The 24,492-nt window shown below is 40.9% G+C and overlaps 1 protein-coding gene across 6 annotated transcripts in view; it reads right to left on the minus strand.

Annotated features, from left to right (window-relative positions):
* Positions 1-24,492, minus strand: part of NAV2 (neuron navigator 2) — a 404,040-nt gene that overhangs the window by 93,779 nt on the left and 285,769 nt on the right. For all 6 annotated transcript variants that reach the window (XM_030482681.1, XM_030482680.1, XM_030482678.1 and 3 more), the window contains 4 exons: positions 17,582-18,680; positions 14,713-14,825; positions 11,137-11,245; positions 9,367-9,756 (listed from right to left, as the gene is read on the minus strand). In XM_030482681.1, coding sequence (XP_030338541.1) covers positions 9,367-9,756; positions 11,137-11,245; positions 14,713-14,825; positions 17,582-18,680 — 1,711 coding nt within the window. The remainder of the gene's footprint in view (positions 1-9,366; positions 9,757-11,136; positions 11,246-14,712; positions 14,826-17,581; positions 18,681-24,492) is intronic.

Below are 24,492 nucleotides of genomic sequence, written 5' to 3' on the forward strand. Positions count from 1 at the left end.
CAGCCAACAGCACACCTACTTTTATAGTCTGACAACTCTACCACTTCATATATATTCATTTAATTCCTTAACGTATGAATATGACTTTTTTTTTTTTCAATTTTGAAAATAGATAGGCAAGGGACAGGCATTCTTTACTTAAGTATTAGGAAGAGGAGGAGCAGCAGGTAAGTCAGCAGCACAAGACAGATCAGACAAGCCTACCCTGATCTACTCAGCATCACATGGCTCTGTAATCCTAAACCCACAAGCAGGAGAGCAGCAATGTGCCCCCAGACTGAAGCTGATTCTGCCAGCTTAGGTGCTCCTGCTTTCCTTCCTCTTGGTGCTTTGGATTCAAGGTTAGTTTGTAAATAGCTGCCCATGTGCCTCTTGGTAGAAGACTTGCATACCAACCCAAGTGCTTGAAACTTGAAGAAACAAAAAGCTTACAAGAATTACAGTTTTTGGATTATTCCATGCATCAACACCTGCTTTGACATGCAAAAGTGTTCTCTTTTAGCTGCAGCAATAACACTGTTACTCTTAGTGTTTTCCTTTAAACATGCATTTTCACTAGGCTTCATCTGCCTTATCGTTACAGTCAGTTAAACAAGATCAAGAAGCTTAATAAGCTTTGAGTATCAAAGGAGTCTAACTTCGCTAGTTGTTAAAAACCAACAGCACAAAATTCTCCATTGCTGTTTCAGAAATATGAAGAACATTATCAAAATGACTCTGTTATTGCAACCAGGAATAAGTTCTAAATCTGACTTGAAATGCTAGCCTAACAACAGGATTATGACAACCCTGAATTTCTCAGTTTAGTATGAATTTGGTCTGTCTCCCAAGTGCACCGTAAGCTTAAATTCACCTTCCTCTCAAGGAAGAGGCTTACTCCTCCATCATTTTAAAAACTCTTTTACAAATCTAGTCAGACATGGATTAGGCATTGAAAAGCATCCATTTAAAGTAACTGGACTTTCAAAAGCTGGAGTTAGTAGAATAAGATTATATTGATGTTTTTGTATTAAATATAAATATTGTTTTATGTTCTACTTGCTTGCCTCAACTTCTTGCTCTTTCTTTAGGCTGTTAATGAAAAGAAAGGACAAGTTAAAGCCTTACTTATCCCTCTTCATCTATCTTGGAGTTGAACGGTCCTTCAGAAATGAGTGAAGCATTGTATCTTGAAAGAGAACTCTGGCTACAGCAATAAGACTTCAAATGCCAATATTAACAGCCCTCAAAGCAGGCTTCAGAGAAGCCAGGTGATTAACACACATACAAGAAGATAGCAACACTTGAGAAAACTCATGGAAAGAGACCAGGACACAGCAGAAATCCACATATTTCACAGAGGAATTTAGGTATGAGTCTTCAATGACTTTTCTAGGAGACGCAAGGGCTTTGTTAAAGCATTAGGACTTCAACAGAACTAGAAGAATTCTTCCCCTTGTAACCAAATGACAAGTAAAAGCTGAATTATTTTCAAGATGCAATCTTGCTTAACTATATTTTTGCCATTTCCCACAGTTTTCCCAAACCGTATCTTTGAGATCGTATCTTTACGGTTTGGGATCTTCTGAGCAGGTTTAGTTCAATCCAGTGAGACCATCAAGTTAATCCTGTGGTTTGGAGGCCTTGGCTCGGAGCTGTGAGCACTTCCTGTATGCAGGAGTCAGGCCATAGCAGATGTTAAGTATGGGGGCAAAGCCTCTCTAGCCCAAAGATATGTCCAGCATACCCAGGTTAAAGGTGAGCAGCACAAAAAGGTCATTAAAAGACAATTGTTCCCTTCTGTTTGAGGGGATTAAAATCCAGATTACTCATCTCACAGAAGAATTAATCTGAGAACCAGACTAACCTAACATTAATGCCAGACTAAATATTCTCTGGAGCATTCTATGGGCATCAGCCATCCACATTATGGAGCTGGGCCAGCGGGTGGTGAAACCCAAATGGATCACCTCATCGTAAGATTCACCTGTACAAAGAAGAGTAAATCACAACAGCCATTACGACATTTGGAAGGAGGGGGGACCAACCCTGGGGTTCCAACTCCTAGATGGTTTCTGAAATTTACCCTAACTGGGTAAACTAACATAAAATGAATGACTTATCCTGGCAGAGGTGACCAGAGATGGCAACCTGAAAAAATGAGGTAGGCAAGACTGGAAAACACCCAAGAGATCAATCCTTTCAGGTGTGCACATGCAACTCCGGACCCCAGTGAAACATGGGTGGAAACTCATTACTTGAGCAGACAAGGATCACACCTGCCAAGCACAGGCTGCAAGCCTGGAGCAAGCCAAAGATCCACCAGAACCAAGCAGCTGCTCAATGGAGTTTTGCATATGCCAATTTTGATTTAAATGCCTAATCCTTTCTCAGAATCTATTTCAATGAAAATCATAGTAATAAGCTATAGAATAAGCAATCCATTTTGCATTTGCCTCTTTAATTTTGTCAGGGAGAGGAAGGACGTGTGACCAAAGAGGAGCAATGAGGGAGTGCTGCTTCTCTACAGGTTCTCAGCAGGGTCAGCAGCAGAGCAAGAGCTTCCCCTTCGGACATCCTCATGCACGCTCCCTTCCTGCAGGTGATTCACATGGACAAAGTGTGTGCAATTGCATCTCCCTCTACTGGCTAGCCCCAGTACTTATTTTGTGCTTTAGAAACTGTCCTTTTGCTCAAATTACAAAAACCTCTTGGCACAGAAGCAGCAGTTCAAACACTGCTGAGGTGTTTATTACAAAAACAAGCCCAGATTAGGATAATGACTATTAAATGGTATTTTGGTAGTCACTGATGTTAGGCCAGCATGTACCAATAAGCAAAAACCACAACACACTACAACTTATTGAGTTCGTTTTACTGACAAACACTACATATGATCCAATGTGAGTCTTTTTAGCAGTATACCAAAAAAACTCCTTGATTCCAGCTGATCTCTAAGGTTATGATTTACAGGCCTCTGATGTCTGCCTGTGCTAAATCCTACACTACAAAAATAAGTTCTATAAGAGCATGTTATCTGAGATACCATTTGTGATAAATGTTCAAACAGTTTTAGTGATGAAGCTGACACCAAAACTATTCCTGAACTGAGTGCAATATTTCAGAATATTTAAAATAATATACATTACTAATACTGAAAATGCTTGCAGTACAGTTCTTGGAATATTATTTTGATTTAAACACTGTCCTAATTTTTTCTTTTCATTCTCACAGCACCAGGACATCTATGATTTTAAATCCAACAGCTAGTTCTGAACCAGTTTCAACATAGCTTACTAAAACAAAATCAGAAGTCAAGGTTTCCTAACACCTTTTCATAAAAGTCAAAATTTTGAGTTTGCTTGCCTCAGTCCTTCATTATTTGTGTTAATTATCTATGTACCACATATTGCTACTATGTTGCAATGTTGAAAAGGTCAAAATATAAGCAACCAGTCCTAGAAAGGCAGAAGGCAGTTCAAATAAACACTGCTCAAGTACAGAAGAGAAATGAAATAAACCTCCTAATGATTCTTAGTCATGTTACAAGTGTAAGGAATGCAGTTTTACCCATCCACTGTATTTAGATGAAATCTTATCACTAAAATCATACCATTTAAAGAGCAATGCCCAGTCAAATGACTAACCCACTGTATCTCAAAGTGCACAATAAAAATACAGTGGTAATCACCATGGCAAAAAATAAATGGGAAAAGACTATAGCTAGCATTGAATCAATGTACCGGGAAAACAGATTCTCATTCTCACCACAATTAGCTCAGCCACTCTTGATTTCTAGCCATCCCTGGAGACATTCAAGGTCAGGCTGGATGTGGTTCTCAGCAACCTGATCTAGATGAAGATGTCCCTGCTCATTGCAGGGGGTTAGACTAGATGACCTTTGAAGGTCCCTTCCGATCCAAACCATTCTGTGATTCCTGCTGCAGACAGCTTAGAAGGAATGAGCTTATCTTAACTCCTGTGACCAAGATCAGGCTCTCATAAGCAGCAAACTGCATAGTCCTTCCCTTTCTCTAAAACCTTAGCCCAAGTGAAGGTCTGTTTCACCACACAAGCCTGGCATCTGAGAAAGATGCTTCACTGTCTGATTGGTAAATACAACAAAATCAATCAACTGAGCCGAAAAAATCCTACAAATACCAATTACACTTCAACATCCAATTAAACCAATCCTCAATTTCAGCTCTTCCTCTCAAACTCTCCTTTGCCTCCTAATGGATGTAACACCTAGATTTCAGCCTACAACAGAACTCTATTTCAGTGATGGTTTTGGTATATGCTACTCAAGGGTAGACAGGCCTCTGTACCACAGGGATGATTTCTACCTAGTGCATCATGCTTTTGTGTGGGTTTGACTGAACTGAGAGGGTAAAGCGTGATTCCCCAGCTCAAAGTGACCCATGTTATCTTTCAGCATCCTTTCCTTCATGTTTTGACAGGGCTTTGAGGAACCTGGTCTAGTGTAAGGCGTCCTTGCCCATGGCAGGGGGTTGGAATTAGATGAGTTTTAAGGTCTCTTCCAACCTTCACCATTCTATGATTCTCTAATTCACCTGCTTGTAGTACTCCCTGGGATCCCTGGGGAGCATAAAGGCTTGAATAAACAAGAAGGAATCATAATCCTGTGAGCATCACACACACAAACACCTTAAGAAGTTGTGGAAATAGGGATCTGGAATGGGAATGTATCAGCCCCAAAGCATCAAATAAATTGAGAGGTTAATAAAAAGGCAGAAAGTGTCATCATCCCCCCATGGCAACAGCAGGAGGGATGACCGCACCTGCAGGAGGTCACTGGAAGGAGAATTTTATCATGGCCATCTGAACACCGTATACAGGCTGAGCCCTTCTGTCCTCATCTAATATCTAAGTGAGGTATGACAGAGTCACTAGGTAACATTTCTTAATGAAATACACTCAAGCGAGTGAGCTCGGCATGCCCCAAAGGCAGCTTAGCATGCAGCAGACCCATGGTTCGTGCATGGGGCTGCTCACATCTGCCCTACCTCCAAGTTCCAGCTCTAGGGTGGTTGAGCTGTCAAATCATCAACTCTACAATTTGTTGGAACATAGCTGGAACAGCCATTCTTCTGCAAATACTTGTTTTGACAAGCTGTGCTTGTGGACCCAAAGCCAATTCCTGAGAAACTTTGTGACCAGCACAAATAGGTATATCCACGCCAGTGATTCTGCATCAAAAGCTGCACACTAGGGCAATGGAAACAGGGGCAGAGGACTAATTACATTTAATTTTCCGACCAACAGCTCTGTTGCTCCATTCTAAGGACAGATAAAAAGGAAATTAACCCTACATCTCACTAGAGAGAACTGAGGGGAGGCAAGAACAAAAAGATGTAGGTATGTATATATTAGTAGTTAGAGGAAGATTGAAGTGGACAAAACCTTCCTAACAACCCCCCAGCAGCTATAAGAGTTAATGTGCCCACCTGGGACAATCCCTCGGGTGGACAGGTGAGACAATTCTGGGCTTTGAGGTGAAACTCTGAAGCCTCAAGCTCTTGCTGAGGGAGGAGGGGTGGATGCTTATTCCTCACCTCAGACAAATCCTGCTCATGTTGCTTTGTCATTTGGTTGATGTTTTAGCTCCCACAATAAGATAATTTCTTACCTTTGATCTATCCCCGGAGACTTTCTCGGTTTAAGAGATATTTTCTGCCCGATTGGAAAAGATATTCTTTCTAAGCCTATCAAAGCAATTCTGGTGTCTGCCAGAGCTCTGCTTGAGCAGATTTATTAAAGGAGGCAACTTCCCATGACCCAGTACATTTCAAAGAAAGCATCAGGAGCACAGGGCTAAAATGTTTATCTTGGCTATTGGATTTATTTTGGCTGTAACAAATAGTTTGGCTTCTTGCCCTATCATTTTGCCAATAAAAACACAGATCCAAGGTTTTCAGACTGCAGGGTTGTAGCAATTCTGAAAAATGACAAAGTAAAACTCATACCAGCTAATAAAGAGCTATTCATGCTATAAATGCCCTCTTGTGCTGCTTTCCACATACTGTTCACCCTAGCATTGATCTCGGAGATACGTGCTGCAGGAAGTCACATGGATGCTCTTGTTACAGGCAACCTCTCTGATTTCTAAGCAGTGTATTATTCCTCTCCGACTAAGACACAATGCTATCCTATTTTTTTGTTATTGGGAGTAAGCTGACATTGGAGAAGATAACTTCTGAAACAGGCTATCAAAACATCTGTTCGTGCTGGAGATGGTAATCCAGCATTATCGCATGTCAGTGAGATTCAGCAAAGATAACACACTCATTTTTTTCTCTCTCCATTGGTATTGGGAGTATATCCAGTGCTGTTATTGCAATTCAGTACTGCAATATTCCCTTCTCAAGGAATCCACACACACACGATTGCTCTCCACAGATTATGTAACCCCACTATTATGGGGCTGCTTCCAGGAATGCTCCCTCCAAACACCCATCAATGCAGCAATGAGATGACCTCCAAACCACCAAACCTCCAAACCCTGCCCACAACCTGGAAACAGAGCTGGATCTGATGATGGATTGACCTACAATACAGATTCTGCCCTTGGAACTAAGTCAATGACTACAGCAGTGCTATATAAGTCAATAAACCAACTCACATTATTTAGCACAATAGGCTTTTGTAAGTAAAGGCAAAAGATGCAGAAATATCTGTACACATAACTCTTCTTGTCCTAAAGAACTTTAAGTGGAGATCTCATTTATCAATCTGTGGCTGGTTATATGAGTGAAAACTGAAAGTTATCTCCCTCCTTTAAAAATCAGTAGGAAGTAAGAGGTATTCAGTTCAAGATAAGAATCATAGAATCCCAGACTGGTTTGTGTTGGAAGGGACCTTAAAGCTCATCCAGTTCCAAACCCTGCCATGGGCAGGGACACCTTCCACTGGATCAGGCTGCTCCAAGCCTCATCCAATCTAGCCTTGCACACTGCCAAAGATGGGGCATTTTTCTAACACTCACGGTTAGGAGTGAGGTGTTGTGGAGTCTGTGACTCTAAATGTTCTATTCCCCTTTCTTGATATGATTCTGGGTATGTAAGTCACTGCTTTGGTGACAGAGGTACCAATTCGCAAAAACATTTTATCACATTATTAGTCCCTCAGACCCAGAATCTAAAGACCACTCTTGTATTTACAGACTATGGCGACTTCGTGGTTTGTTTTTTTTTTTTCCCTACAGGATGACCAGAGAAGGAAATGATACACAGAGATGAGTGAAGGCACAGATTTCTCTGGAAATGTCATTCACAAGCTCAACAGCTTTCTTATTCTTTCCTTTTCCTCAACCTGGAATCTGAACTTTATACACTAAGTAAAGAGCTGCAAAGGGTAGGGCTCCTCTAGGATATGAACAGCAGAAGTCTGAGCTGACACAATTCTGCCAGGGACACTTCTCAGCTCATACTCCAGGTGTTTTATAGAAACCACAGCACTACTCAGAAATTTTTTTTCCTCACTTCTAGGCCAAAATTACAGCCACAAGACTGAATAAAAGTCACAGTCCAGAGGAAAAGCAGTGACTGTTAGTACCGTAAACACTGCAAAACTCAGGCATAAGTTGATTTATTTGAGGAAAGCACAAGGTGCTTTAGTGACAGGATGCATTATTAATGCAGCAACAGCTGCTGGTGCTTTACCTGAAATAGGATTTTATACTGGACTTTGCGTCAGCCTCTTTACTATAGGTTTCCCTAACAAAAAATTAAAAATAAAGGGTCTGATTTTTCAAAAAAAGGGCAGCATGAAAGCATCCAAATATTCCCAACAGCCAGACTTCATGGAGGTTTCCAGATTGGTAACTAAATTGGTTAAGTTAGTGACAGAGCAGCAGCTGGATTCCAGCTTTCTATTTCAGTAAGACACTAAATCTTCCAAATAAGCCAATGCTACATGAAGTGTCACTTTTAAAAACATTACAGAATAGCAAAAGATGTAAGATAGCCAGATGGGGAAAAAAAGCTGCCACAAAAAGAAATATGCCATTTACATCTGAAAGATCAGTTTTAACATTACTTGATTACTTGAGCTAAATAAAAATGACTGTACTTTCTAGAAGGAATTGAAAATGGATACGTTGAATTGAATACTGACTTTGGAGCAAAGAACACCTGCTTTTTCCAGGCAAGAGGTGAAATGTTGATGTAAAACCTTGTTAATAATGATGTATCAACTCATTTCTGCACACTAACTTTTCTTTAGCCTTTATTTTGTGCATACAGCTATTTTATCCTATACATACACGTAAACTCATTTCCCCCCAGTGAACTGCCCCATCAAAGTTCAGACAGCAAAAAGGTTCAGTACAAGTACAGAAAATGCCTCACTCTCTCCATCTCGTGGGCGTAAATGAATGTTGCAGCATGTGTTTGACTAGCACAAGGAACCCTGACTCAGGAAAACATTTAATCACGTGCAACAGTATGTTCATATCTAGATATATTTTCTTAACATGCACTTAAAGCTCAAATCATGTGCTTAAATCCCAGTGACTAAATTATCTGTGATAATGAGCTGTCTCTCCAAATGCTTATTAAAACTAGTAGAATATCTTTGTTTTGTTTCTTTCTCCAAATAATCACAGCAATCACAGAATCATAGAATAGTTAGGGTTTTAAAGGACCTTAAGATCATCCAGTTCCAACCCCCCACCATTATTTATTACTTCTCCATTATTTATTAATTCTCCAAATAATCTAAAAATCTCCAAATCATCACAGCAGGCCGAAGGAGGTGATCCTGCCTCTCTACTCTACACCCCACTTGCAGCACTGTTCGCGGTTCTGGTGCCCTCAACTTAAGAAGGACATGGAGCTGTTGGAGCAAGTCCAGAGGAGACCATGAGGCCTATCAGAGGCTGGAGCACCTCCCATATGAAGACAGTCTGAGAAAATCTGTTCAGCCTGGAGAAGAGAAGCTGCGTAGAGACCTCAAAGCAGCCTTCCAGTATCTGAAGGGGGCCTACAAGGATACCAGAGTCTCTCTGCATCAGGGACTGTAGTATTAGGTCAAGGGGTAATGGGTTAAAACTCAAACAGGGGAGATTTAGGTTAGATATAACTAAAACATTCTTCCCTGTGAGGGTGGTGAGGCACTGGAACAGGCTGCCCAAGGAAGTTGTGGCTGCCCCATCTCTGGCAGTGTTCCAAGGCCAGGTTGGACAGGGCTTGGAGCAACCTGGTCTAGTGGAAAGTGTCCCTGCTGATGGCAGGGGTTGGAACTGGATGAGCTTTAAGGTCCCTTCCAACCCAAACCATTCTATGATTCTATGAATACAGTGTCATTAAACACACTTGAAGAACCACATACAGTAGAATATTTAAGAAGAAAATTAAAGGCCCTTACCCACTTGTGATGTCATCAGCTCTGATATTCTTGCCCAGCACATCCCCATCGCTCATATAGCCGGTGGCATCCATGGCAATGCCTTCCAGATCGATTTCATCACTTCCCTTGTCCGAGATGTCCACGTGGCAGACACTGCTGCCGCGAGATGCCAGCTGCCTCCGCAGCGGTGCCGAATACATGTAGCGTCCTGATTCTGTGTTGATGAAGCGGCTGGCATTCCCTCGTGGAGGATACCCATTTCCTATTGATGGAGCGTCACCTGCCTGCAGGCGAGGGCTGGACTGCCCCAGTCTCCACGATAAAGGGGTCGGTCGTCCTGTCAAGCTGAGGATACTGCGGCCGCTGATCTCAGTGGTGACGTTGGTGTCAAATGTAGTTTCCAATGTGCTTAAAGAGAGAAATGCACTTGATTGGTTTGCATTGAAATGCAATTGCATTTGAAATGCACTACTGTATGGTTTCAGGTGATTGCAAGATCCTACACCCTGAACATTCACCAAGTTACAGACTGTGAGTAACAGCACTGACAGAACTTACCTGCCACAACACTTTGAAACAGGTCCATTCCTCCAGCACAGCTCTTAAATAATGCTACTCTTGCAACCAGGCCACAAAGTGTTCATCATATAATTATTTCCCTGCCCATGGCAGGGGGGTTGGAACTAGATGATCTTAAGGTCCTTTCCAACCCTAACTATTCTATGATTCTGTGATTCTATTCTATGAGAGTTCAGCTGATATGTATAGATTGTAGGATAGCTTAGTTGCAGCTAATCCATAGCTGCACCTTCTCATACTCACATGAACTCTGCTTTTCCTTCCCTGCTTGACCAACACAGCGTTACTTTTTGTTTTACTGTGGATATTTGCTAAAATAAGCAGCATTGTACTATTTGCAATATAAAGTTACATATACACTGCAAAACCCTATGTATCCTTCAGTTAGAGTAATTAAATCATAGTGAGCTGTCACATTAATTGAAAGTCAAAAAGAAAAACAGCATTGGGAGTTCATCTTTGCAAGCTCCGCCTCCATTTTACATACAAAGCTAAACTACAAAGTGTTCCCCCCCATGAACTCATTTGGGGCTGGAGTCTACATGGCACTGAGCTCCAAGTAGGACCCCAACCTCATTAGGGGCCAAAGAGCTTATTCTCCCAAGCTTCAACACTGAAAAGATCTAAGTCACAGAATGTTTAAATGTAATAACAGTCTTTGTTTATTTAGAGCATATTTTAAATCCAGCTGAAGATTTCCAAACGCTGCTTTACAAAGAGAAAGCAGTTCTATACATGGATGACTAATAATATTAGAGAAATTTGTTTGTGCAAAGATTGGTCAGGAATTCAAGTTATGCACTTTATCAAGTGGGTCAAGCACAGTTCACCTGCTTATTTAAACAAAATATTACACATTAGGGAAGGGGCATGTAATGCACTGAAGTTGTTAAAGAGTAAGAAACATTTGAAACTGTAACCTATATTCAAACATGACCCAGCACATTTAACAAGCACTGATTATTCCCCATCTTTGATTCTACATACAACCTGCCACCATCAATTACAGAATTAATTACTCAGAATACATCTCAATAAACACTGAACATGACTCAGAATCTGTGCTTTAAAGACCAAAAGTACAAGATCAGTATCTTCCACTGTCAGTGGTGATCATTTTTCAAGGATGCGCCCCACCCAGATCTCTAAGAGACAAGTAAGAGCACAATGATTTCCATGTTTTTCTTATAAGCAAAGCCATGCCATTACCTGTGAGTGACCTGGGTTCCTCTCAAACTGGACATGGTTTCCTCTAAGTTCTGCCGGAGATCAGCGATATTTTTCACTGTTCGTAACCGCCTAGTTTCTGGATCCTCTCCTACAGGGAAAATAAGCCATGAGAAAGGAAGAGGCAGGAAACAGCACACACCTGAGCCATTACCTCTGCCTCCATCTGACTCAAACACACTTTTTTCTCTGACTTCCTGTTCTTTAACACTTTAAACTGATGATGATGGAGATACCATTCCCCTACTGCCAGCATCTGCTGTTGCTGCAGCCAGGCTGAGAACGAGCTCTGTACTGTTAACTTTATTTTACAGGCTGCCTTTGCACCAGAGCTTTCTGTGCTGTCATTTCCCCATATGACCCAATTTAAATTCTGGTTAACTTTCAACCTCATTAGAAGATCTGCTCCACCAATACCACCCTTTCCATCTCTTGTATAGACACAATTAACAACAACCTGACACAGCCAATCTCTCCAGTGCTGTATTTTCGCCAGATCTTCTTTTTCCCAATTTAAATAGATATCATTTCTACCACAAGAGCTTTTCAATAAACTAAACCATGTTCACCGTGTGCTCTGTGCTGAGTGATGTTTTAGGTAAAATGGTAAAACTTTATGCTTGTCAACATCACAACACAGTTATTAGTTAAATGTGCTACATGACACATAGTTAGGGGATAACTTTCATTTTCCCCCGCATTTAGAAATCCCATTCTTTAAATACTCTGTTCTAAAACACATTTATGTACTGTTCTTTAAAAGTAGTTTATATTCATTGAAAAAAATCTTCATAGTGCCTCAGCATAATTTATTTTTATAAAATGAAGAATTTAATTAGTGCTTCAGCATAATGTATTTACTTGTTCTCAGCTGTGAACTGAGAAATGTTTTGGATGCTAGCTCAACTGAGTTATATATAGATAAACCTTCAAAGAGGTTGAAGATAAGTGAATTTCTAGGAATGCAAATAACATCCTTTGTAAGCTGAAACAGAAAACCTCTGAAAAGCTGTCACAAAGCTTCTGTTGGGCACAGAGGAAATGATCTCATTCTAAAGGGTTTATAACACATAACCAAAGAAAATACTACAGCAAATTTAAAACTTGTCAAATTTTGTATCTGCCTTCTCTGCACAAGTGATGGATTCTTAAGCTGCCAGGATATTGGTCACCCCTGCAACTGCTAGTTTAGATGGCTATCTATGTTACACAAATCAGAAGTGTTAAGGACCAGATAAATAATCATAGCATCATAGAATGGTTTGGGTTGGAAGGAACCTTAAAGCTCCCTGCCACGGGCAGGGACACCTTCCACTAGAGCAGGTTGCTCCAAGCCCCGTCCAACCTGGCCTTGAACACTGCCAGGGATGGTGCAGCCACAGCTTCTTCGGGCAACCTGTGCCAGCTGCTGTTGGAACTTGCCCCATTGTTTGCTTTAAATTTCATGTTTCTGAAAGATGCCAGGTTGGTGGCACAATAAAATCAAGCCACAGCCTCTTGCCTGCAAGGCAGCAGTAGCACAAACAACTCATCAAAGTGCTGGAGCCCTGACTATGGGGGAACTATCTAGGGAGGGGAAGATAGACCTTAATGTTTATATCATCATGAGATGAACAACAATGGCTCAACAATGGCTCAGGTAGTGTCCACATTAGCAATTTTTTTTTAATGGGTCTCTACTCCTCAGGAAGTAATTTCCCTGAGATACAATTCACTTAGGCTAAATGGTCCAACAACTAAGTTCTGGCTGGAGTGGAAATAACTGCCTCGCAAGACCCATTCCTTTAGCCAGCTGGTCTCTGGAACAGAAAGCATTTTCTACACTCACGGATCTATAATTTTTTTAAGTAAAGAACATCAAATATTTATAGGCCTTTAGCCTACCAAAGGTCACACTGCTCTTTTACAGATCATTCTCTCACAGATACGAAGGCAAATGGTAGATAACTTCCTAAGAGAACACACATGAGACAAACTAAACCAGTTTCTATTGAGATCGCTCCTATGCCTAAATTGATACCCAGTTTTTACTGAAATGGCATTCAATTGCTTAAATTCTAAATATACTTATAAGACAGACATTGGATAGTGTCACTAGAAATTATTAAATCACTTAGCTCTTCATGAGCAGGCAGCATCATTAAACTACTTAGCTTCTTTTTTTCCCTACCTGTGCTCTCTTTTGGTTTATATGTGCTTTTACATTAAAAGCATCAATAGCTTCTATGTAAGAAGAGAAGAAATCTGTCCCTTATTTCTTCTAATTCATTTGGGTTGAGGGACCATTCTGTTTCATATGCTCCTTCTTCCCTAAGATCCCTCTATGTACTGTTGCTGCCAGAGGGGTTTGGTTGCATGCAGCTGGGTTCTGCATCTCCACTGTTTGAGGCTGTCAACCATCTTCCATTTTTAATACCAAAACTTAAATATTCTACTTGAATAAAAAATCTCAAGGATTTTATCCCTTGCACCATTTATTTGCCTTTTAAATATTTAATCCACCCAGGTATAAGTTGTACACACAGATATGCTCATTTATGCATTCTCCTCACCAATGACTCTGCCTCTTGCCTTTGCCACCAGCATATGTGCACCCAGGTATAAATCCAGCACTGACAGAATATGTAATGCAGTATAAAATTAATTCAATTATGAAACTTTTAGCCACATAATTGTTCCAAGCAGGACAATCAGTTTCAAAACTCACATTAAACTGGAGGACACCGAGATTAAGTAGATGAAAAAACCTTGCTGATAAGAAATACTCCAACAGTATGCAGTAAGCAAAGTCATTGACGCTGCTGAAATTGGAATAGGAGGAGACTTGACTGTGACTAAACCCATATTTTAGATCTTTAGTAGAACATGGTTGCTAAAAATTGTTTTATCAATAAGATTAAAAATTATGCTTAAAAATTACTGCTAATCATCATATACTTCTTACAGGAGCATGAATTCTAGATAAATATATGAAGTACTTTCTAATTTAGACTGCTAGTATTCTAATTAAAATCAGTTTCAGCTTCTGTATGCTGGATAGAGAAAATTGTAGTTGGATTTTGATCTCCTGTTGCTGCAAAGACCACTTCTCAAATTGATCAGATTTGTGTGAGTGATACTGAGATTCCTCCAAACCTATAAGTGAACCAATAGATTGAGGCAATTAATGTAATCTCTTCTGTAAGGTCTGAGGCAAAATTTTAAAAACAAAAAAGAAATGTCAAATGATTAGGAATACTTAGGATCCTTCAAATAGCTCAATCCTGAAAAGGGGCTGAACATCTCCAAGAAAAACATTAAGTACCCAGCATTCCTAATGATTTCAAGAAATTTAGGGGGCACATCACTGTGCAGAACTTGGGCATCTGTTATTCGGATTACTGAAACATGGTTTCCATTGCTGAGGAGCTGAAAGAAGTATCGTAACTCATCAGAACTAAAGCATTATGAATAAAACCAAACTAAATCCACCCCTAAAGGGGGAACTCTTGACTTCGAACTTGCTTTAACCCATTATTTAACCAGACCACAGTCAGAAGCTCACGTTGCAAGACATACCTGAGAGGTCTTCGAGAGCAGGCTGTCCAGTTTTGACATAAAGAGCAGAATCCATGCTGACCCCTCCTGTGCTGGCCTCGGCTGTTACATTGCCTTCATTGTCTGTCTGCGATCTGGAAGGCAAAACAAGAGATGTGCAGTCACCCTCCATCAAAAGTATCTCAAGTATAACAAGCAGGCAATTGCACCTGCCATCAGGCACTCTGTCCCTCTCTCCAGAATAGACCAGCAGACTGATTTTCCATAATTCATTAGTCCCATGTTGAATTATGTCTTAGAAATGGAAACAAGCACTCAGCTGTAAGAAATAAAAACTTCATAGTCAGGAATAGGCTTCACAGCTCTTCAGACAGGGCCTGAAGACAACTGGATTTCCATCTAAATTTTAATTCTCAATAACATCAGTTGTGGCTAATCTGAGCTTGTATTGCATGAATATAAAGTGGGTGGTTGGTGATGGCATGTTACATGCCTGCTGGTTTCCCTTCAATAGCTAGCAATGTGACTTATTTGTATTTTAAAATAAATAACTGGGTAAAAGCAACTTCAAACTCCAATTTCTTGTCTGACATCATGGCTGTCAGGTAATGAAAAGAGATGTTTTAAGACTCTCTTGTCAGATTTGAGTAACACATCTTGATTCCTTGCTTTTTACTAGTTGCACTCTGTCTTGCTCCTAGAGCCACATCAACAAGCGGCTGGAAGTTCTCCTGTCCAAAAGTTAAGTGCTGTACAAAAGTGAAGACAAAGCAGGGAATTACTATTCCTAAAATGCAGTATTCTTCATTTCAGTTGACACTATAGGAAATGTAGAACAATTTCTTGTATCTTTTATTCAACAAAACCAGATGATGATATCTATACTCAAACTAAGATGAACACCAAGTAGAGTGCTTTTTTTGTTGTTCTGGCAGGACATTATAGTGACAAACTTAACAACCCAAAGTACCACGAACACATTTTTGGAGGATATGAGGGATAAACAATAAAGAAATGAGTTTGCTATCACAATTTTCTATTTAATTATGGATTAAAATAGTACCACTGCACTGGCAATTATTAACTCAGAGCAAATATCCAAAAATTACCAGTATTAGATCCCATCTTCAGACCAAAATGTAACAATAATGCTCATGTACATTGCAAGGGCAAGGGAAATCAAGAGCATAGAATCCCAGAATGGTTTGGGTTGGAAGGAACCTTAAGGATCATCTAGTTCCAAACCCCTGCCACAGGCAGGGACACCTTTCACTAGACCAGGTTGCTCCAAGCCCCGTCCCACCTGACCTTGAACACTGCCAGGGATGGGGCAGCCACATGTACTATTAATACAAGTTTTAGTCAGATGAATTTTTTCCAACTGGTTCTTTTTCATGTGTCAGCCAACTGGCATTTTCCTCCATACACACAAGGATAACACTCTAGGGGTCAGAAGAATCAAGGGTCTCTTCCCATTCTGCATTTCTACATAGGCTTTTAGCATCCCGCTCCTTCAAGTTCATTCCATTTACATTCACTTTTAGTCAAAAAATGTGGACAATTTCTTACATTATGTCTACCAAGAGATCAAAGGCAAAACTATTATAGTAGAACTGAAAAAAATGACATGAAAGGGAAGGAGAGATATCCAAAGATTATGAAAAGCATCTCTACAAGTAAAAACTAAACAGGCTAGGACACCTTAGCCTAGAAAAAGACACATCTTAAGGAAGGGAAAGATATAATCAAATCATGAGCAGCAAGATGATGAAGACACAACCACCACTTGCATTCTCTTCCTATGAAAGAATTAAGTGGTGTGAAAATCAACTAGGAGTTGACTGTCAAAACCAAAAATCCCACCACCTGACTGGGAAATTTCTTGTGTCATGGTCAGGCTGGGGAGCATGTCCTTAGGAAGCTTTGTTATTGACTTCCCTCTTGTTACTCTTCCCTACTTATCCTCTACTGCCATTGTCAAATAGAAGATGCCGGACTAGATGGAGGTTGGTTGTGCCCCATATGGCTGCTCTTTTGCTTATCTCATTCAGGGTTAATGCACAGAAGAGCAGACTTGGTGCCTGGCCTTACATATACTAAGAGATTTTTACTTTAATTTTTTAAGATTTCCCATTACTGCTTATAGTAAGGCAGCTCCACCACTGTCAGCCACACTGAAGAGAATGGGTGTACCTATGTCACAACTTGATGTTGCTACAACTTTGAAAGCTGTGATGCTTTAAAACAAACCTAATCCACATGGTACAAACCCAGGTAAGAGCAGTACCTGGTCAAGAAGGTGTTAGCATTCTCAACTGTTAGTAGGATTGGATACAACGATTATTCACCCTCCTATCTATCACAACTTCTTACACATCTTAGTCTGATGGCCTTTGCCAACAGTTTTTGTGTAAACCATAGAACAGTTTGGGTTAGAAGGAACCTTAAAGATCATCAAGTTCCAACAACATATAAATTGTCAATTCGTAAAGCAAGAAACTTCAACATGACTTGGCATGCCAGAGAGCCACTATTCATCAGGGACTGTAGCCATACAAGGAGCGACGGGTTCAAACTTAAACAGAGGATATTCAGGTTAGATATAAGGAAGAAGTTCTTTACTGTGAAGGTGATGAGAGAAGTATTAAATGCCTCATCCCTGGCAGTGTTCAAGGCCAGGTTGGACAGAGCCTTGGGTGTCATGTGCTAGTGTGAGGCATGCCTGCCCATGGCAGTGGGTTGGAACTAGATGATCTTAAGGTCCTTTCCAACCCAAACCATTCTATGATTCATCTTGCTGCCTCACCACCCCCTTGAAAAGTGTGTCCAAAATCAATCTCCCTATCCAAGCATCGTGTTCAAAACAGGCCATTGGAGAAGTCCACCGTACCTGTACATGAAGGGAGCTACCGTAGCAGTGTTCGGGTGGCTGTATTGCTGTTGGGGATGAGGTAGCTGAACACTCACAGTATTGCTCCCTGTGGCGTGCGTCATCGCAGCAGTGCCATTGACAGCTTGGCTGCTGCTGCTGCTGCTAAGGGCTCCAACGCCTTTTCCTTCGGAAGAGGCAAGGCTGGACGAGGAGCTGGAATGCCTGCTGTCCAGCTGAGATTTCTGATGAGAGAGCCCTGAGCCGGCTTTCCCGCTGCGGCTTCTCTCACCTTCCTTTGTAGGAATAGGGGCACTTGAGGATTTCCCTGTGGTGGTTTTCATTCCTGGTTTTGGTATTCCACTGTGCGAAGGGGCAGAGACCTCCTTCTTGGCACTATTCAGCTTTCCTCCTTTAGGGATAAAGCTTGCGATCTTGGAGGACTTTTTTGGCATCTCTGTTGTCACTAGTGCTGTCTGTTCTTCTTTTGGTTCCTCTTTCAGGTCCAGCTTTTCAGTGATAGATGTTCTCTTTGCAACATCTTTACTTTTATCCTTTTCCTTCTCTTTCTGCTTCTCTTTATCCTTCTCATTACCCTTTGGAGAGCTTTTCTTATTAGTTAGTGCCCTGCTAAAAGTCCTTTGTGCAATTCCCTTGAGTGCAATTTTGGGACTACTGGACACGGATCCCGGATTGTTCCCATTCTGATTCGCGGCATCGGTTTCTTCACTCTCCTCAAAGCTGAGGAGCATCTCTAGCTTTTCACAGCTGTTGTTCTGAGACCCCGGACACTCAAGTGTTGACCCTCCTACTTTGGAGCCTCCTTTGCTATTGAAGAGTTTCAATTTTTCAAGCATAGATTTCTGACTGTTGGGAGTTGTTTTGGCGGTTTCTGAGGTTGGCTTTGGAGGCTCTGGGGTGGGCTGCTTTACAGATAACATGGAAGACGTAGCTGTGTGCTTAGCACTGAGGGACTTGCTGCGCCAAGGTTTAATAGCAGAGCTGGGCTGAGGGATGGCTGATGAGTTATTGCAACTAACAGTACTGCTGCAGCTTTGAACTGAGGATGAGACATTTTCATTCATTCCTGTGGACTGGGAAGCCGGACTGTCTGCAGAGTCTGGGAAAACAACAGAAAACAACCCAAAAAACCAACACAGTAGTACCTGATACTGTATCTAGTGTGCGATTACTTCTGTATTGAAACAGTAGGAACTTTACACTAATAACACTAAAAATATAGACACATATTAGTATATTCAACATCAGTATCACCTCAAGTAAAACCTAGTTTTCTTTTCCTACCCAGCAAAACAGCAATGAGGTCCTACTATGTAATTTACATTTACTTGCTGTTTCCAGTTAAAAATAAAAAGAATCTCCTCCAATTCAAACCAAAATGTGTTCTGCAACGTGTTCTCCCTTATTACGTTCATAATACTTTTTCATTAGCAAAAACACAGCACTATTTTCTAACTAAGGGTTCCCTCTGCCTTTGGCAAAATACTTGCTGGCCAAGTTTGATTCTTAGAAAAACCTCAGGCATACAAAAAAAAAAAAATGCAGGAGTAAGGAAAAAATTATAACTGAAGCCTTTGCAGTTAATCAGGGAGGGGGCGAGGAGAACTTCGTATGCAAAGGATAGAAGAAAACTCCATGTACAGGAAGAAAACCAATTCTGTCCTTATGCAATGAACCTAAATTAAGTATTACTACATGCTCCAGCGGTAAGAGAAACTAGTGGCAGTCATTTACAGCCCTCCCCCCACTCAAGAAAGCAATTCTTTTATTCATGTAGTTCCTTTTAATGTTATTTGTTCTAATTAAGAAATTAGTTCGGAGCTTAAAGAGAGCTTGAAAAATCACACTCACCTACCAGTGGCCACTTCTCCTCTGAAGTTTCTCTTTGCAGAATTTCCTTTCTGGAGACGTTACTCTCTCAATTATCACAAATGTGTTTTCTGTTAAACTACTCATGTTTCCAATTAACTTTTGTCATCTATGTCTGTTTGCCTGCCCAGCAGCCTGCTGGGGATTAACGGCTCTTACCTATATTTCCCTGCCCTCCAGCAATAAAGTAAACTGTGTATAGAGCTGAATTTTTTTAATTCAAAAATCAACAGCGGTTGGGAGCGTGCGTTTGCGGCAGCAGGAGCAGCCCTGTGAATTCAGCCCCGTAAATCACGAGTTGCTGCAACCACACAGGGGCTGGTTTACCTCATTTTCAGCTGCTCAATGAAGATACAGCTCTGTTGACCTCCCTCCTCTGATCCAAACCAGATCTACTAAAGATTTAAAGCATATACATCTTCCTGACTTAGTGCAGAATCAGGTTTCTAAGTGTATTAGAGACGCCTTAATAAGAAACTCAGTCATTTCACATCGTTATGGACAAAGTGGGATAGCAGGAATTAATGACACTTTAAAAAACATTACTGAAGTCACAAGATTTTCTGGACTCTGTTATTGACCAATAGCTATTATACTGGCTGGTTTTGCTAGTCCTTTTCCTATGGCAAATTACCCACATGGAGCTGGACGGAAGCAAGAGCTGAATTACAGACACAGAAAGAAACTGTACTTCTTTTAGTGCCAGTCTGCTGACTTTCAAGGCATTACTCCTGCTTTACTCTAGTCCAGAGGGAAAACCAAGCCACCAGATGTCCCAAACAGCAATACCACCTGTTCCTCTGGTTGCTCCGTTCAAGCCTGCTCAACTCAAGATGGGTTAAACAGATCTGAAGAAGTGATAGCGTACGAGTTGCGGTGACTCCCAGTGCAAAGGGGAGCAGAGACACACCATCACAGCACCCTACCCGCACAGAGGAGAGAGGAAGGAAGGTCATAACTACTTCAGAACCTGCTGGAAATGTTACCACTCTGTTTTCAACTGCTGCACACCATCGCTTTTCCCTTCATGCCTCTTGGTGCACACTGCTGCTTTGTTATTATTTTGACTTCCTTAAGTCCTCCTACTCACCAAAATCTACTTCCCATTGCAACACTGCACCATGCTCCTTCTGTAAACCCAGAACAAGCAAGCCTTTGTCTCAGCCTGCCTTCCACAGAACACGCCCAGCACTGTAACGAAAGCTTCACAAAAATCCCAATTGTGCATCATGTACAATTAATTTGTATAGCTTCTTTTAAAGAAATAATAACTGCCCATCTCAATAATGAGATACTTCTACAGAAACTGGAGATTCATGGTACTTTCAACACTAAGTTCCTAATCCAAATGCCCTCTGGCCTAATAATGCTAAATAAATCTTGACACAAAGTGTATCCATGCCCATAAATCATCAAAGCTGCCAGTGCTTCATTCATGCTTAGGATGAATTTAGAACTGAGTCCAAGCAATGAACCTAATGCACTCGCCAATATGCACAGGGAACCCTTTCTTTCTAGGAAAAACTGATTTGCAGGGAGTAAAGGGACTGGGACAGTGTAGGGTGACAAATTGCAAGTTACTAGTAATAAAGGATGCAACTACAAAGTAGAAGAGCTGGTTGCATACTTGGTTAGTACAACATATGCAGCAACACAAACCCAGCTCAGGGTGAAGCAGCGTTCAGTCTGAGCATACGGCCAACTCAACAGTCTTGGAAAAGAAATCCAAGTTCTTCCCCGACAGGTTCTTAACAAGAGTTTGGAAAAAAATAAAACCCAGGCAACGTGTTATTGGTATGGCCCAAGCCATCCTTCATTCACCAGAGCTCAGAGCCTACGCAGAGTCCTCGTATGAGCTGTGACCTGCAGGCTGAGGCACACACCTGAAATAAGAGTTACCTGAGTACCAGGCTGTGGTCCATAACCCAGCTGTAAAGTCTGACTCCATCTTGAACATTGAATTAGCTGTTAACACTGCACATCTGCTGTGGGAGCAGAAACCAGAGGCAGCCCACATCAAAACAAGGTTCCTACCAGCTCTACAGTGTTTTCCTGGAAGTCAGTGGCAGGTGTTGGTTCATTTGGGGTGTCAACTCCATCCTAAGAGCTCCAGTCCACAGACCTTTTGGGGAAAAGCTTTGCTTGGATCAAGTGAAACAGTTTTTTTTCCAAATCTAAAAGCATTGCTCAAAATTTATTTCCCAGAGAAATGGAGAACTTTTTCATTTCTTCTTTCTTTGAACATTTTCAGATTGTTGTTTTTAGTTCTGTTTGGTCACTGCACAGAACACACTTATTTCAGGTTGTGTTTTTTAAACACAGCATTCGCTTTGTGCCCAACTCCTCCACATACACTCTCCTGTTTGGAACTTAACCGTGCTTCCCATGCCAGTGGCGTAGGATGAGGACAAGGTAACTCCTCCTGTAACTCCCATTACAGTTGCTCCTCATTTACAGACATGTCAGAGAAATCAGAATTAGGACAACAACAATATGAGTGTACCATTAAAAAAAAAGAATACATTGCAACATTAATGCAGCTTTCAGAGTCTCTACCACATATTATCCAGGAGGTGAATTCTGTGAACGTTGGATGCTACACATCCAAAATGAATGAAAAAAATATTTACAAACTCTTAAATACACATGTTAAGCATCTACACTTTGGAAAAGGAAAGAAGATATTGTCTTACACAAGTACAGTGGATTTTGATTCATGCTTGGGTCAAATACAGTGACACTGGAAATTCAAAGTCCTCAGGTTTTCGTTACTTGGCATCATGCAAAGTTAATGCAAGAAATAAAAGGTTCACTGTAAAACATGCTCAAGAAAAACAGCCTCAGCTTAAGAAAACTTGGGTCTTTAAGATTCTCCATTCCTTTATTACAAACAAGGCTGCTGGCTCTTTTAGTCCTCAGACCAAACTTGGTAAACAAAACAAGTTCTGCTGCCAGAATGTAGATTCAAACACAAGGTTTCCTAAGGAAGCAGTAACATCAATACGCGGATAACACATCAGCATGCAAAGGGGAAAGTTTTATTCAGCATAGCATAGGCCCTTCTTTCATGAAAAGAAGGGCAGGTTTCATGTATCCAATTAATAAGCTTATTATTTCCCATGTGTTCCTTTGTGAGGGAGACATTTTCTTTCTTCAGCAACCTGCATTAACTAAAACTGACTATAAAAGAAATGTTTTCAAACCCAAGCTACAGCTTACAATAAATAACGATTGCTTCCCTCTTTTCAAAGCCAAATCTTGGCCTGAAATCTATTTTGTTCCTAGCATTCCTGTTAAAAAAGATGTTGATGCTCTAGTTCCGATGCCAGTGCACACTGTAGCATGGGTAAATCTGATTTCAGCTGCTCCTGCAAGGTCTTAACTGCATCTGCAAGCCTACCCATTAATAATGGAAAAAAAAAAAAAAAAAAAAGACTGAAAGCTTATGATTAAATTCTTCCACTGAACTCTTTGAGAGCTTATGTTATAAGGTCAGGAGAAAATGTATGCAATTTCCCATCGTTTGTCATGTTGGCTCTAAGCAAGTCAACTTTGATTTGCTGTAACTGAAACCTTTGAAATTATCAATCATTATAAGCGTGAAAGGCAATGCAAAGAAAGGATGTTCTCATAGTTACTTCTCCTTAGGAGGGTCAAGAACTTAACAGCATTTTTATTCATTTCAAAATGAACAAGCTGGCATTTTTTATTTATTTTATGGGAAAAATAAGGAGTTCTCATGAAGACAAATATCTTTTAGTCCAGCCCATAGATTAGATAACAGTGTTAAAAGCAAATCCACCACCAAATTCTAATCTAGGAAGCAAAACCAGATCTCCTCCATGACATGATAGTATCAGAACTCCAGAAATCACTGTGGCAGTTTCATCATTTTCCATCTAGAGGAATAACTGGTGACTGCTGACCCTTCCCATCCGCCCACCAGAAGGCTCCTTCGAAGCACTACAAATAACGAGTCCTACAGAGAAAAGCTTTTTAGCTGAGCTATTTTCCTCTTCAATAATGATCTGTCATGATCAGCAAACCCCTGAAATATGGAAATACCTGCATTTCTGCCGCGAGCCAACTATAAAGATCACAATCTTTCCATAATCCAAACCACGAACAGGTAGAGCAGAACATTCCCAACAAAAGCAACCTGGCACGCAGCCCTTCCTCAAAATAAGCACAACTCTTTGGGCCCACCAACATTTCCATTTCAATTGTAAAGCTGCTGACCCGGGAGAACTACAGCTGGGTGGAAGGGACTGGCTATGGCTCAGGGTGGGCAAGAGGCATGGCCTCCACCTGCATGAGGACTGAAGCTTTGTGTTATCTCTTCTACTCTGGACCACAACAAAAAGCAACAAAACTGTTTTCTTTAAGCAGAGATTGACAGATAGGGAAACTCTGCATAAGCTGAGAAAAGCCCAGATAGGAAACATTTTGCTTTGCTGAGGCCAAAAACTTCACCAAGCTGAGCTGAGTTGGTTCCTTCGACTTCTGCCCACTGCCTTTCCCTTTAGGGTGATTTAATTTATAGTAACACCTAGGGGTGATTTAATTTATAGTAACACAAGACAAAAATTACCTTTATTCCCCGATATTTTTCTTTCCTTCCATCATATCTACTTCTTCAATCCTACTACTGTAAAGCCTGTAGCTTCAACTCCGTGTACCCACAGAAATGGTTTGTCCCTCTGAAAACCCACACCGAAGCCTATGGATATGGCAGGAACTCAACTACATCTCTGTAAAGTCACCTAAAGTTCACACAGAGCTCCAAGCATATGAAACAACAGTTGTGCTGTTGCTTGGTTTTACATTGCCAAGACTCAGTGTTTTTGCTGAGGTGAAGCGAAAGAAAACCGGAGCACAGGCGATCCATTTCTCATTGTCTTGACATAACTGACTAAGACACTTGAATTCCTTGTTGGTTTTGTTTAGTTACTGTAAAATTCAAAATGCTGTCCACATGCTGCCTGAGAAAGAGGTTGGAGGGACCTCTATCGACCACATACCAGTAAGATGACCATGAAGAT

This window comes from Strigops habroptila, chromosome 4, assembly GCF_004027225.2.
Source record: "Strigops habroptila isolate Jane chromosome 4, bStrHab1.2.pri, whole genome shotgun sequence".
Classification (NCBI taxonomy): domain Eukaryota; kingdom Metazoa; phylum Chordata; class Aves; order Psittaciformes; family Psittacidae; genus Strigops; species Strigops habroptila.